Source organism: Hakea prostrata, chromosome 2 (assembly GCF_041222555.1).
Source record: "Hakea prostrata isolate BN-2017 chromosome 2, UWA_Hpros_2, whole genome shotgun sequence".
Classification (NCBI taxonomy): Eukaryota; Viridiplantae; Streptophyta; class Magnoliopsida; order Proteales; family Proteaceae; genus Hakea; species Hakea prostrata.
In genome coordinates this window covers 211196-225143 of record NC_142601.1, presented here as the reverse complement: position 1 = coordinate 225143, position 13948 = coordinate 211196, and the positions used below count along the sequence as shown (strand labels likewise).

Here is a 13948-nt window from a genome sequence, read left to right as displayed (position 1 = left end):
TGACAGTCAGTCTGGAAGAGCATTCACGGGCTCTCTCGTCGTCTTCCTTTATATTATTAAGAGAAGAAGATTTTGACACTCAGATTTGCAGGATGCCTTAGAAAACTTTTACAACTCTTTATCCTTCTCTCTCTCTTATCCTCCCATTATAACAATAGAAGAATGATAAGGACTGGATGTCAGCAGACACTAAACCATTATTTAAGGTAAAAGCTTCTTTTCCGGGTTCTTTATATATATATATATATATATGCCTATCCAACTGCCTGAGGTGGATGAAGGTCGCCCGATAGAGAAAGCTTCGCCTTGAGTTGCAGAGATGGACGAACCTATCCAGAACTCGAATAGGATCATCACTCACAGGTTCTTTCTCGCTACCTTTCACTTTATTATTACTTTACATTTTTCCTTCATTTATGTTTAGATTTCTTTCTTTTGTTTGAAACGTCGCTGGCTTTACACGTTACAAGATTTAACATTGAAAGGTTCAGAAGAAGAGGAGATTAGATATTGACACGAGATGTGATTTTTTTTGGCGATCTCTCTTGCTCTTTTAAGTTGTTCTAGATTGTGAGTTTTCAGGATCAGATGGATAACCTGATAAGTTCGATCTTCCGTCGGTTCACCATCAGATTCCTAGTGAGGACAGTTATGACACACCTGATTCACTGTCGTTTCCCAAGTGTTAAATCAGAGAACTTTTACTTGGTTCTTTAGATCTGTTTCGTATAGCTGTAAGGCAAGGAGATGAGAAATGAAGAACAAACATCTTTTTGAACTCAAACGCAGCACCTCTGTACTGTTTCCTTCTCTAACATTTCGTTTTTTTCAGTGTCCAAGATGACAAATACGAAGTTATCCAAGTCAAAGTTGTTGATATGAACAAGAAAAGGAAGTTGGAAAGGGAGGAGGAGGAGCAGTTGTTTTTTCCCTTGTCCAAGCATCAGTTTGGGTACCGACGCTCGGTTTCTGAACAAGAAGAACCATCGGCAGAAAAATCAGATGAAAATGAAGTAATCATCGGACAGGCGTATAAAGGAAAAGTAGCAGTGCAGCTTGCTGACGAGAGTTCGATTCTGGGATCTGCTAAAGATAGCAATAGCTTTGTTGGAGGATCTGCCGCCGCCTCCGCCTCCACCATGTCTTGGAATCCAGAAAATGAGAAGATGCTTGAAGTTGACACCGATCATACCCCATCCATCGTATCATCGGGTAGTAGCAGCAGCAGTCTTAAGGACACCCTCAGTTCCTTGCATCCAAGAATCGCCATTGGTGATGAGGGTCAAGTTGTTTTTGCCACGGCTCATGAACCTCAACAACCCAATATTAAGGATGTATTGCAGTTCGGATCAGGAGCTCAGTTCTCAATAGACCAGCTCCACCAATTTGAAGAACATGCCGGTTGCATTTGTGCATCATATCAAGTTGATGGCCTTGAGGGTCGTTTTGATGATGAACTTGAAGACATCTTACTATACTCCAACGGACCATCAGAAGCAGAAGTGTTCGTGCTCTCCTCCGGAAGAGGGAACAAAGACAAAGGTAAGATCTTCTTCGCAAGGTATAAATAATTACGATAATCTGAAGGAACCACCTTCCCTGACTTTGCCCTGGGCACTTATGGTAGTCGAGGGCTCAGTCATCTTTCCCTATCTGGAAAGCAGGGACAAGAGGTTTCCAGCTCGTTCTAGTTTTCGTGTCTACTTGAAAAATCCCAATTGACGTATGGTATATTTGCTTGCAGATGCAGAAGCAGCCGCAAGGCGACCAACGATCGATCAGGAATTTGAGCAACACTTCTCATCATTAATGCTTTAGTAGTCATAAAGTGAAACTGCAGAGCTATTGTAAGATGTACATATTGCTACACTACTAATATTTTAGTTTGATATAAAAGATGTCAAAAACATGGTTCCATATTCCACATCTAAAGCCCATATTGCCTTAGCTTTATTTTGCCTTGCCTTTCCCCTTACCCTGACCTTTCTTGGCCTCCAGCTTGGCCTGAACACGAGTAGCAGCAGCAGCCTTAGCCTCCTCTCTCTTCTTCTTCTCTTCCTCCTTGATCGCTGCAGCCATCTCCCTCTGTTTCTTCAGTTCCCTGAATTGAAATTGAACAGGTGTCAAAATACAGAAGCCAGTCATCCTGGGTACACTGGAATCCTGATTCTAAGGGAATGGGCAGAGAAAAACAATTACTTACTCGAGTCTTGCCATCTCATCCGAAACGCTGCTCATGCTCGAACCCTTTCGTGGTCTACAGGCCACCAACTCGATCTCGAAGATAAGTGTAGCACTGTATTCCATTGATGTAAAACTGTGCTCAGTATCAATTATTGCAAAACGCAATCGAAAGCAGGGTAGGGGGAGGGGAACAAGAAATTTCCTAGTTCCTATCTTGTAAGGCACTATAAAGATGCTTTGCAAGGGATCTGAATAGCACTTCCTACTTATTTGATCCAATCTGAAACTGCAATTCAGTATCTGAAACTGCAATTCAGTATTCAAACATAAACAAAGATTTCGATGGCCGGCTATCAATTATAGAGAATTTGGTTTCGAGCACATCAGTGAAAAGTGACTCTTTCACTACCATCATTCAGCCTGTGTCAGAATGCAGCCATTCAACACTCAAAATGGTATGCGAAACTCCATGTAAGTATCTCCAATATATAAAGGCTAAACATGAAAACAATACTCTCGAGTAAGGTTACATTACTTTGGGGGGATCTCGGGTGGAGAACCTGCGGTTCCATAGGCATACTCTGGCTTGCAAGTGAATTTTGCAACCTCCCCAACCTACATAACAAAATAAATAAATAAATATGTCAATGTTACACATTTCTGCCCTCATTAGTTGAAAAAAAAATGTGAGAACTCCATCTTTGACCTTCATTGTTCTCAATGCAATGTCCCAAGCTCTAATCACAGTGCCGCTCCCAAGCTCAAAAGAGAAAATTGTATTATCCTCATGAGTAGTGTCAAAAATTTCACCAGTTTCAGCAAGGGTACCTTCATAATGAACTGTGAACACAAACAGATATTTTTCAAAATCAAGAGTCCATAGAGGTGAACATCTTCTTAATCACAAGAAAACAATCACTGGCAATCATCAATCATGCAGTGAGCTGCAATAACACAAGTAAATACTTCTAAATATGCAAGATTTACATGATAGCTGCTACACATAAATAAAGCTTGTCTAGTTGATATGAAATACAACAGTGCATGGTAGAAAGCCTCTATCTCTATGGACAAAAAAAGGTGTCAAATAAATGGACAATTGTGTGGGCGAACGTCCATGGCTGCTAACAGGGGACAACTTTTTCTGAAACGACTTGGGACACTGGCAACAGCTGAAGAACAAAGAAGCTACCCCTTGACAAAGTGACTGAATTGCTAGTATAATTATATGAGAAAGATGTATGATGGCAAAATAAGAATACCAATCAGATACAAGCATTAGTATAAAAATTATAATACCAACACAAAGTTATCACCAATCAAACTGGAAAAATGAATTATCTAAGAGAAATAAAAAGGCCCTCAATCTGGGGGCCTCGGGTTCTTGATCAGAGGGTATGATAGTGAGTGGCAACCCAAAGGGGGTATTAAAAGAATAGCTTTCCCTATGCTTTATGCAAGATAGTAATAACTTGGCTGTTGCAAATTGACCAGAGCTTAAACTCATCACAGGGGGAGTGGCTATGTCCACTCCTAGTATGCTGGTTGCAAGCCTAAGATACTATTTCATTGTACGAGAATTTTTCTCTTCCTCCGATGTTATCTTGCTCTGGATCTAGCAAAAGAGAAGTTGAAATTTCCAAACTCTGCAGATACCATCAAAATTATGTAGTAGGTCTAAGAATCCAGATAAGGTGTACATCCTTGATAATCACACTGACAGAGAAGGATAAGGTAGAAAGCTGCTGCTCAAATATATGTGATTTCTGTTCTTGCCACCAATCACCTCTGGATATTGAAAATAATTGAATAGGAATAATCCTCTTATGTAACTGGAATATGCAGAAAAACCCACATTTAAATTGTTTTATTCGGGTAGAAATTTATGTTTTATTTAGTCTAGATTTTAGTAAGCAAATTTTAGTTCAATTTCTGTTTTAAAATTCAATTAGGACAGCTAATTTTCTTTCGATATAGACATCCTTCAAGTCAAATTCATTGTGCAGATTAAAATGATTTATTTTTGGGATACCAAATGGGTACAAAAAAGTAGTGCAAACTCTTCTCCAGTTCTCCTATCTCTCTTCCCGGCCCTAAAATTCTACTATTTCTTCTTCCCTTTTTCTCCCTAGCTTGCTACCATTGAGTTCACACCCAGCCCCGTCTGTCATAATGTGAATTACAGCCACAATAATTGGCCTCAATTTCTACTGATATTCTTCAGATCGGTTTGAGCTTTTTAGGGATCAATACTGTGATAGAAACTGTTGGTACAACCTAGAGGGGGGTGAATCGGTTGCAACTAGTGGATTATCCCAATTTTGTGGTTTGTGCGAAAATACAAGATAAATTGAAAAAAATCAAATGAAATTAAACAATGCAATCAATCACAACACAAGATTTATAGTGGTTCGACTTTACAAGTCTACGTCCACTCCTCTCTTGGCCTCAAGAGAGTATTCCACTAGTAATTCTCTTTCAATACAATGGGTAGAAAATCAAACCCTTACAATCTTTGTTACGGGGGCAAGAGTACCTTTTACAATAATCTTTGTTTACCAAGTAGGGCAAGAGCACCCCTTTACAATCTTTGTTACTGGGCAAGAGTACCCTTTACAATAATCTTTGTTTACCAAGTAGGGCAAGAGCACCCCTTTAATATCTTTGTTCACAAGCAAGAGCACCCAAGCAATCTTTGTTAACGGGAAAAAGCACCCAAAACCAATTCTAATCTACCTAGACTAGAATTAAACAATTACAAGGAAAGGATGTTATCTTACAAGAGGTGTGACATTTTACCTCGTGTGAATGTGATGCAATGAGAGTTGTATGCTCAATATATGAAATGCATGCACCACCGACGCCTTCAATCACCTCAAGCTTGGCTTCCACAAGCTTAGTAAACACCTTGGTATGTTTCTTCAAGGTTGGGAGAGAGTGAGAGGCAAAGCACAATTGCTTGCTTGTGATTTGACAGCTTAATATCACTTGGGGAGTAGTTGATCAAGTATGAGGTTCAACCCTCTCAAAAAAGGTGAATTGGGCTTAAATAGATGGCCTTTGAGTGCCTTAGCCCAATCCCCAACGAATAGAAAATGGACATAATTTTAGTCCAATTTTCAGTCCAAACGGTCATTCGTCTGACCAGACAATGGTCCGTCTGGGAAATAGCCGTTTAATTTAAGCCAGGGCCACGATCGTCCGTCTGGCTTAAGTAGCCCAGACGGAATTCTGTCTACCAGACGGATATTTCGTTTGGCCTACTGTGATTAAAAACAGCATCAGCAAACTAGACGATCAGCCGTCTGGTGCACAGTTTGCTGAATTAGTTGGGACTTGGACTTGGCTTGGGTTTTTGAACTTTTTGGTCAACCCTAAGCCACATATACCTTACTAACATGTCCTAGGTCAGTCCAGTGACATGAATTACATATTATCAATGAATTTACATATGTGTGTATGAGAGAGTGTCCTAAGTCCTAACTTCATCTAAGTCTTGATCATTGAAGTTCTTGAGTCTTCTTGTATTCCATTCTCCATGATCATCTTCATGTCCATCTTGGTATGGTTTTCATGTCTATCTTGGCATGGTCATCTTGACTTAGACTTCATGTCCATCTTGGAATGATCTTGGCTTGGGCTTGATTTGAGCATGAACATATGGCTTTCACTTGGAGTTGGTCCACTTGTTCTTATCTTGAACTAAAACAACTCAACTCAATATAGCCATTAGTAATTTCATGCTTGTTATCATCAAAACCAATGGAGGCTGATGTGGCAAATGTATGGCATTTTCCAACAGAAATGACTCATCCCACTAAGATTCATGTCAACATTTGATATCTCTCAAGAGTTCTAACCAAGACTTCAAATCTGATTATTCTAGCACAAGGTTGAGGTGACAGAAATTTTCCTGAACTTATTGCTTGCTGTTCTGGTCGGAAGCTGGTTGGAATCAAGAGGGATTCGGTTAACGATTTCTCTCCCAAAGTTGCACTTTAACTGGACAATCATGATTCATCTTATTTCATCCCACAGATTCAAGTCACAATTTGATATCTCTTGTGAGTTGTAACTAGAACTTCAAATCTGGTGTTCCAGCACAAGGTTGATGTGACAGAAATTTTTCTAAAGTTGGAACGATTTGGACAATGATTTCTCTCCCAAAGTAGCACTATAACTGGACAATAAAAAATGGAGTCCATTGGATTTGAATAAAGACTGGTCTGGATGTTCCATTCCTTCTCGAAGGTGGAAGAAGGCATAGGTCTTTTAGAATTATAACAGCGACTAATGTTACTTACAGAAATCCCCTTGTTTATGATGTTATTCTCTTACCTATCACTCTAAATATTCGAATCTCATAAATAGCCCTCCCATTAACACATCACACTTCATTTACTTGCTTCTTCTTTTACAATTGATTCTATCACAAGATCCCATGTCCTCTTGCAACTTCAGTTTAATTACTGAATTGCCTCTATTTATGAATTCTTGACCGTAGCACACTTGGGTGAGTCAAGGACAACAAATTATAGTTATCAAAGCCAAGTCTGCATGAGTGCTGAAATCGAAGGAGAAGTGGAAAAGATTGCAACAGGGAATTGGACCTACCTGTGCATTAGGAATCCACCTGACTGGAGATTATCCACCCATTGTTTCAAAAAGAATCCATTCAAAAGAGTCAAGAATATCCACTCCCCTCTCACAATTCCAGATACTTAAGGGAGGTGAAGATCAAAAGATCCATAGAAGATTAGGCCTTTCCTTTTCAATATTGAGTAATCTATGTAGGGTTGTAAGGGCGCAAGCATTGTACATAAAAAGCTGTTCCTGCTCTTCTTCAGTAACCATTCCTTTGTGTTTGATCAAGGAAACCCTTATGTGTGAGCAAAGTGGCTTGGTGTTTGATCCAATAAAACCATCTTATAGTTTGAAGCCCTAGTGTTTCTTTTTCATTAGTTTTTCCATCATCCTCTCCACAGACAGTAATTTTTCTTTTTCTTTTTTTCAGCAACTCCTAATCTAATTCTAGCTTCTTATGTAAGAGTTCATTTAGCATGAATTCTGATTAGAGCAACCCAGCCATTCAAATACTTTTGGATCCATTCATCTCTGCAATGGGCAGTTTCAACAAGAATCTCAGTCAGATCAAAACTGCAGATTCGGAGTAATACTGATATTCCAATTCTGTCCTTTATTTCAGATTCATAAGTTCTACAGTTTATTGCCTGAATCAGTTTTAGTAATCTATTCTTTCTGTTATTAATGCAGATCCAGGATCTACATATGCAAGAAGAGAACCAAAGTGCTCCAGTAGTAGTAGCGGTAGTAGTGCTACCATACTTGGTTTTTATTTCATGTTTTCAATTGAACCAGTTTTCCTGGTGTGAACCAACAGTTACAATTTAAGTTGTCTTTTATTAAGTTTAAGTTGATTCTAATTGCAACTAATGTAGCCCCACCCTTCTTGAATTCCTGTGGTGTGATTTGTTAAGGATCAGCCTAGGACTCCTACCCCACAGCTGCAGACCCTTGAGCCCCTATCTATAAAGAGAATCATGGAGAAGAGAGAAAGAAAAAAAGGAGGGGGGGGGGGGAACCTTTGGATTTTTTAATTGTGGTGCTGCTGCTGCCTCCTTTGTTCTACCTTGTGAGAGTTAGTTTAAGTCATCTAAACTCCAAGGGATTTGTGTGTATATCCACCCAATTCCTTGACAGTGGAAAGCCAAAGAAGTTCAAATTAAAAGTTGTATTTCAATTGTTTGAAGATCTCTCTTACAAGTCTTCAAACAAATTATCATCAAATTCATCAAGTAACAAGCTGCTGCCAAAGATTCCCCGCAACTACACACTGAGTTACTGACCATCCTCAACTCCCAATTCTTCTTCTTAAACCTTGATCTTTTTTGTTTTACCACTAACCTTCTAAATATGTGAGTTGCAACTACTTTGCATCCAGCCATCAAGACACTTCACATTGGGAACACATAACCCCCTCCATCTCCTTGAACTTTGACCCAGAGCTTCTAAGCTTATAAAGCAGTCCTAACCATAGGGTTGAGTGAAGTTAATTCTAGAAGGGTTCAGGGTTTGGATGAAGGTTGAAGAGAACTAGGAATTTGTAATTTTAGGGTTTCAGGGTTTATGGTGGAGATGATGGATTGTAGGATTTTTCTATGGTTAGAGGGGAGGCAAGGGGCTGAAACCTAGGGTCGAACAAAGGGGATGGGAAGGGTATTTAAGTACCCCCCCGGGGAGGGGGTTGGTACAGGTCAAGGGGTTAAGGGACTCTAAGCTATGGAATGTGCTGCAACTCTTGTTTTACAGTTTTCTGGAAATTCCAGAATTGCCGCAAGTTCTAGATGAAGAGGTAGAAGAAAGAAAAAAGAGGGAAGTGCTGGGAATTGATAACCTAGAGCAGGGATGGTAGGGGGTTAAGGTTAAGGGCTTGGGGAAAGGGAATAGGGGATGCCGGACTGTACAGGAAGGGGTGATGGAGTCTTGCGATGGGGGAGGAGCTGTAACTATAGAATTAGAGCTTGGGAGGGGTAAGGGAGGGCTTCGGATGGGAGGAAGAAGAAGAATGGGACTGGGTTTGAAGATGACTTGGGATTTCAACTTCACAAAATTCTGTACAGTTCTTCTCTAGGCTGCCACAAGTTCTCCCTGAGGAAACCCACCACTCTAGCAACATGCTCCTTCAATTGTCAATTACAACTGGTTTGTTAGCCCGCAGATATCACTTTCGATCGAGGGATACATCATTTATATCCTGTAATCATATTCATTGCTCAACTTATCTCTGTTCTCTGATTTCTATTCTGATGTGTCAAATTGTTGTGATACAATTCTCCTAATTCAGCTCTAATTGATCTATATCTATTGATTCAACTTTAGGGAAATTTTCAAAATGCTAGCAACTGTTCTTTGCAAATTTTTGTTGAATTTAGACTGGAGTTTAATATTGTTCTAACCATCCGATTTCATGCTATGTGATTGCTTTGACTTTCATTCTTTGAGGATGGGTCTTATACTAGTACTGTTTTGATTATTCAGTTCATGGTTGTCAAAGCATCCGCCTAGGCGCGTCTAGGTGGCAAGGCGGTTTTTCAACCGCCATGTTTTGAACCATTTAATTGACGTGCTATTATTGTTTTTGCCTACATGCTACTACTTTGTCACTTTGTGTGCCTTATTGCCGCCTAGACGCTAAAGCAGCTGCTTTTTTAACATTTTTTACATAATATTTTTTTCTTAATTATATTATTTTTATATAAATTTATTCTACAAAACTGTATATAATTGTAATAGTTAGTTATTTCGGAATCAAGGCTCACACTGCAAAGGAACTTTGAGGCCCAAACCGTCGGCAACAGAATGTGAAGCATGAGCCATACTCAACATAAAAAATCAATGAATTATTAAATAGACAATGACTTGAAAATTGGAATGATGAGCTCTATTTTTTTTAGATGAATGTGATTATTGAATGTTTGTTTAGTTTATTATTAAAAATAGTTGTATTGAAATTTTTTTTACCCAACCGCTTTATCACCTAATCGCCTAGGTAGATAACCAACCGCTTTGGTCACCTTGCTGGCTTGATAACCATGAGTTCAATACTACATCACTCATTTACTAGTCATACAAAACTCTAGAGCAGAAAATAGAAATTACTGTTGAGAGGAACTATAAGAAAGAAAGCTTTTAAACTGTCCTACTTCTTTTTGGTTTTTTTTTTTTTTGGGGGGGGGGGGGGGTGGTTAAAAAAGAAAAAGAAACTAAAAGAAAATAATAAAAGTTTTAACAAGAAAACAAAATCACGTTATCATCTAAAATATGGGTCACTAAAGAAGCAAATAAAGGAGAATCGAAAGGTGTCTCCGTCTCTATGCTATGTATCCCATATTAATACTTATTCCAACTAAATAAGCGCTTATATCGGACTTTCCCACATCAACTACAAAATCAAAATCAACCAAAATTCTTGCTTATCAAAAGGTGAAAGCACCTACAGATGTTAAGAAGGTGGTGGCTCCTAATAGAAGTCAAATTTCTGACCATGTTTCTACCACAAAGAAAGCTAAGTTTTAATGTAAGCAGGTAACCATAGTCATGCATAAGACAATATCAAAGCTCACAAAGTTCTGAAACAACACATCCAAAGATATGAGTCCAACTGTTTAAGATATGAGAACCCATGGAAAAATACCTGAACATTAAGCATATCCTCAATTGCTTCTGCTAATTGAGGGGGGGGGGGGGGATCTTCTACTGAATTAATTCAATGTTTGATGTATCAAGCCACAAGGGTTCACCAAATGGTAGATAGTAAGTTAATAATCCAATTCTGATTTGCACAATGTGATTCGCAAAGGTATCAAATAGTTACAGAATCATATAAACCTCATATCTGCCATTACCTTGTGAAAAGCTATTGTTGACACTACGTAACAATGAAAGTTTAAACATACCATCAACTACTGGAAGGTTATCAGATGGAGTCATAGCATCAGCCTTTGCACGCCTCACAATTTTCTTTGTCACGCCTCCATCGGCAGTTAATTCAATCACATCTCCCATGGTTTCTCAAGTCTCAATATACCCTGGGTTGTCAGAAAGAAGCATTTTTGAGTTAAAAGTCCAAACTATAAATATGGCAACACCAAAAAGAAACTACAATAGTCATGCCGAGGGAAAACTGAGAACTTCAATGACGGAAAATGTTCTATAGTAACTCAAGCAAAGTTGCCACAGTATTGAAAAGGAGAAACTGGTGTACAAAATACCTTTATCTTCTTAATGAAGTTTCTTAAAGGAAATCTAGCACCATGTTATGGTTTAAAGCATAAGTCAATCAGATAGCACTAGCCACACTTTTTACTCCATGAGTTGGAAATAAAATCATTTAACAAGAGACTACTAAGTAACTGTCACTAAGTACATACATACTTGACATATTTTACAACAATGACAGGACAAAAAGAACTCTCAGAATGAAACACCTTCCTTTGTCAATATAAAGGGCCAAATCATTAGAAGAACCAAGCTTTAACTGCAATGGGATAATGCTTACGGTGAAAACAAAGTAGCAGTTAAGTTGAGAGGGAAAGCCTGCATGATCCATTCACAATAATTTAATGATAACATCTGGCTTTTAGATGTAGGAAGCAAAGGTTAAATGGCACAAGTGCCCATGTTGGATTTTATAGGCCTTGGGCTACCGATTTTAGGGGTTACCTGTTGTAAAGGGTCAGTTGGATGAGCCGAATTATGAGTTTAGTCAAATATGAGACTTGAGTGTATTTTCAGTTTCTAGAAGTGAATTTTCATACAGGTGAATCAAGTAACACTGTAACACAGTTAGAGAGTCCACTTCTGGTCCAAGGAGCTTCTAATGTCTATTTTCTTTATTTTAAGTCCTACAAATTAGGTCGACTCTAAATTTGGAATCCGGTCTATTTAGAAAGTTAACTAATCTGTTAAACCTATAAATATGACCAGTGGGTTATATGTACTGTCTTAATGTCATGGAGGATTTTGCAAGGAATTGAATGAAATTAGTGGGTTCTAAAACTGATTTGTCTAATTTAGTGCACCAATAGCCGAGCTATATAAGAACCAACTTGGATTTTTGCGTTGTTTGGTATCATTATGGACTGTGTTTTTATTTTAAAACAAATTAAATTAAGGGGTCAAAAAGACAGAAGGCTCAAGGCACATTTATATATCATGATCAAAAAACATTTTCTCCACTCTCAACATTAATGAGCATGTGCTCTAAAGTGGGGTTTTAATTAATAATGTCATTGTAACTTACCCCTGTTTTCAATATCCATCATTTACCATTAAATGGGAGAAAACTCTGCAAAATACCAACAGTAATTTGAGCATAGAAGGTATGGATACTCTCTTGCATCAAACTGGAAGCAGATTTCATGGATGAGGACCCATCACTGTTTGATTGCTGGTTGATGACAGATCAGCATATTTTCTCCACTCTCAGCATATGAGAACAGATTGTAGCAGGCAAGTCTAGCTCCATTATTGGTCCCCGTAGTCTCGCTGCTGAACTGGAGATGAAGCCTTCTGAATGTTGAGTGCGCTGGGAAACTACTAGCTGTGATGTCACTGGTTATTTCCATAAGGGATGCTTGGAGAGAATGGGCTCAAGCTTGTGTTCTGTGTATATAAGTTATTCAAAGCTTCTCCTCACAGTCAATGGCCTTCACTGCTTTCTCTCCAGTGCTCTATGTTTTTAGGAGGTTGTTTTTGTTATTAATGGCTCTCACTATCACATTTCCAATTTTCTTTTATTTGGTTTCTGTTGTTGTAACATTTGATAAGTCAAATATTTTTCCCTCTCTCTTTTCTTTTTCTTTTTCCTTTTCCATCTATTACTGCAATTAAGAGGGAGGTATCTTTTGTATGTAACTTTTTCCCCCCAAATTCTTGAAATTCAACCTTGAACATAAAATTAGAACATATTTGTAAAATTGGTATTTCTGTATAACTTTGAGCTGTTTGTTTGATCATCCCTTTTTCTACTTGTTTATTGTAAATTCTCAGCCATAAGAGATCGATGGTAAAAATAAAATTACTGCTAGTAGCACCTAAAAAAAAGAATTAAAACTCATACTCAGGATTGAAGCAACTGCATCATCCGCTAAACCTAATATTGTAAATTATCATTTCTAGAACCGAAAAGGGTCAAGAAACAACATCGTGTTCTTTTATTGGTAAATAGGTAAATAACCAGTAAAATTAAAGTTCTCCTAGATAACTTGGAAGGAAAGAAAGTAAATAAATATATTTGCAGGCGAATCATTTGCAGTGAACAAGAAAAATGAAATTCAATTGCAGTGAACAAGAAAAATGAAATTCAACCCTTCAAGATGATCAAACTGAAAAACTGATACGAATACATGAGGGTACCAAATTTCCTTACTTCGAAATTTACTTACGTAGTTGTTTCAACTTTGAAATTCAACACGAAGAAGCTTCAAATCGATGAAGAAAGTAGGAGAAAAAGAAGGTATCGGAACCCTAGATGAGGGTTCACTTGGCCAGATCGTCTCTTGATGTCGTAAGAAACTGTTGCAGATGATTTCGGCCATAGCCCGTTCAGTATCTCCTGCGTGACAGTCTGGAGATCTTCCTTATAAACTTGTGCTGCGGATGTGGGTTGATCCGCTACAATGCATCTCTAGGGATGACTGCTGCGGATCCAATTAATTGTCACAGAGAAGCATCATTGCTTTCCCAGTGTTTAAGGATTAACGAGACGGAGCGGCCGATTCCTATTTGGACAGAATCAACCGAATCGGCCAGGTGTCATTAAAATCAGCGACTCTTCCAACGGGTTGTTACGACATGGACTGATTGACCCAGCCGCTTCGTGTCCAATTGATCAAATTCGATAAAGATTGTGTTGCAACTTGCAAACTAAGTTGAAATGTCTGAGATCAAAATTTTGATCAAGATTTAGATTCCGATCCAATCAACTAAAATAATTACCTTAATGTTAACGCGCAGGACTCAAGCAAAGTCCCAACCGTGTGAACAACTGGAAATTCAAACCCTTTATCTGGATCTTAAATTAATAAGAAAAAGATAGTTGAATATCGGGTACCGTGAAAAGCCCATGGGCGTTGACGTATATGGATCAAATTTTGATGTCTTAGGGGCTGCATAATTTCATTTATTGGGCTGGATTTCTTTATTCCCTCCTTTAGAAGAAGCCCATTAGTAAAAGTGGGTT

General features: G+C 38.4%; 2 protein-coding genes across 4 annotated transcripts; one reads left to right on the top strand and one right to left on the bottom strand.

Annotated features, from left to right (window-relative positions):
- The first annotated feature begins 253 nt into the window (after nucleotides 1–253).
- On the top strand, nucleotides 254–1831 carry LOC149023129 (uncharacterized). Of its 2 annotated transcripts, XM_089143666.1 has the most exons (4): nucleotides 256–363; nucleotides 583–739; nucleotides 833–1542; nucleotides 1745–1831. In XM_089143666.1, exons 3-4 carry the CDS (start codon nucleotides 879–881, stop codon nucleotides 1816–1818), a joined length of 738 nt encoding a protein of 245 aa, XP_088999792.1. In that variant the 5' UTR covers nucleotides 256–363; nucleotides 583–739; nucleotides 833–878; the 3' UTR covers nucleotides 1819–1831. The 2 variants fall into 2 exon arrangements, with proteins under 2 accessions (XP_088999791.1, XP_088999792.1); XM_089143665.1 differs by lacking the exon at nucleotides 583–739 and having other exon boundaries at nucleotides 254–363.
- Nucleotides 1832–1942: 111 nt separating this feature from the next.
- Nucleotides 1943–13317, bottom strand: LOC149023128 (FKBP-like peptidyl-prolyl cis-trans isomerase family protein). Of its 2 annotated transcripts, none has more exons than XM_089143668.1 (6): nucleotides 13136–13317; nucleotides 10662–10793; nucleotides 2891–3024; nucleotides 2720–2799; nucleotides 2204–2296; nucleotides 1943–2101 (listed from the first exon to the last, which is right to left on the bottom strand). In XM_089143668.1, the coding sequence occupies exons 2-6, from the start codon at nucleotides 10768–10770 to the stop codon at nucleotides 1951–1953; spliced, it is 567 nt and encodes a 188-aa protein (XP_088999794.1). In that variant the 5' UTR covers nucleotides 10771–10793; nucleotides 13136–13317; the 3' UTR covers nucleotides 1943–1950. The 2 variants fall into 2 exon arrangements, with proteins under 2 accessions (XP_088999794.1, XP_088999793.1); XM_089143667.1 differs by having other exon boundaries at nucleotides 13152–13317.
- Between the last annotated feature and the right edge of the window lie 631 nt (nucleotides 13318–13948).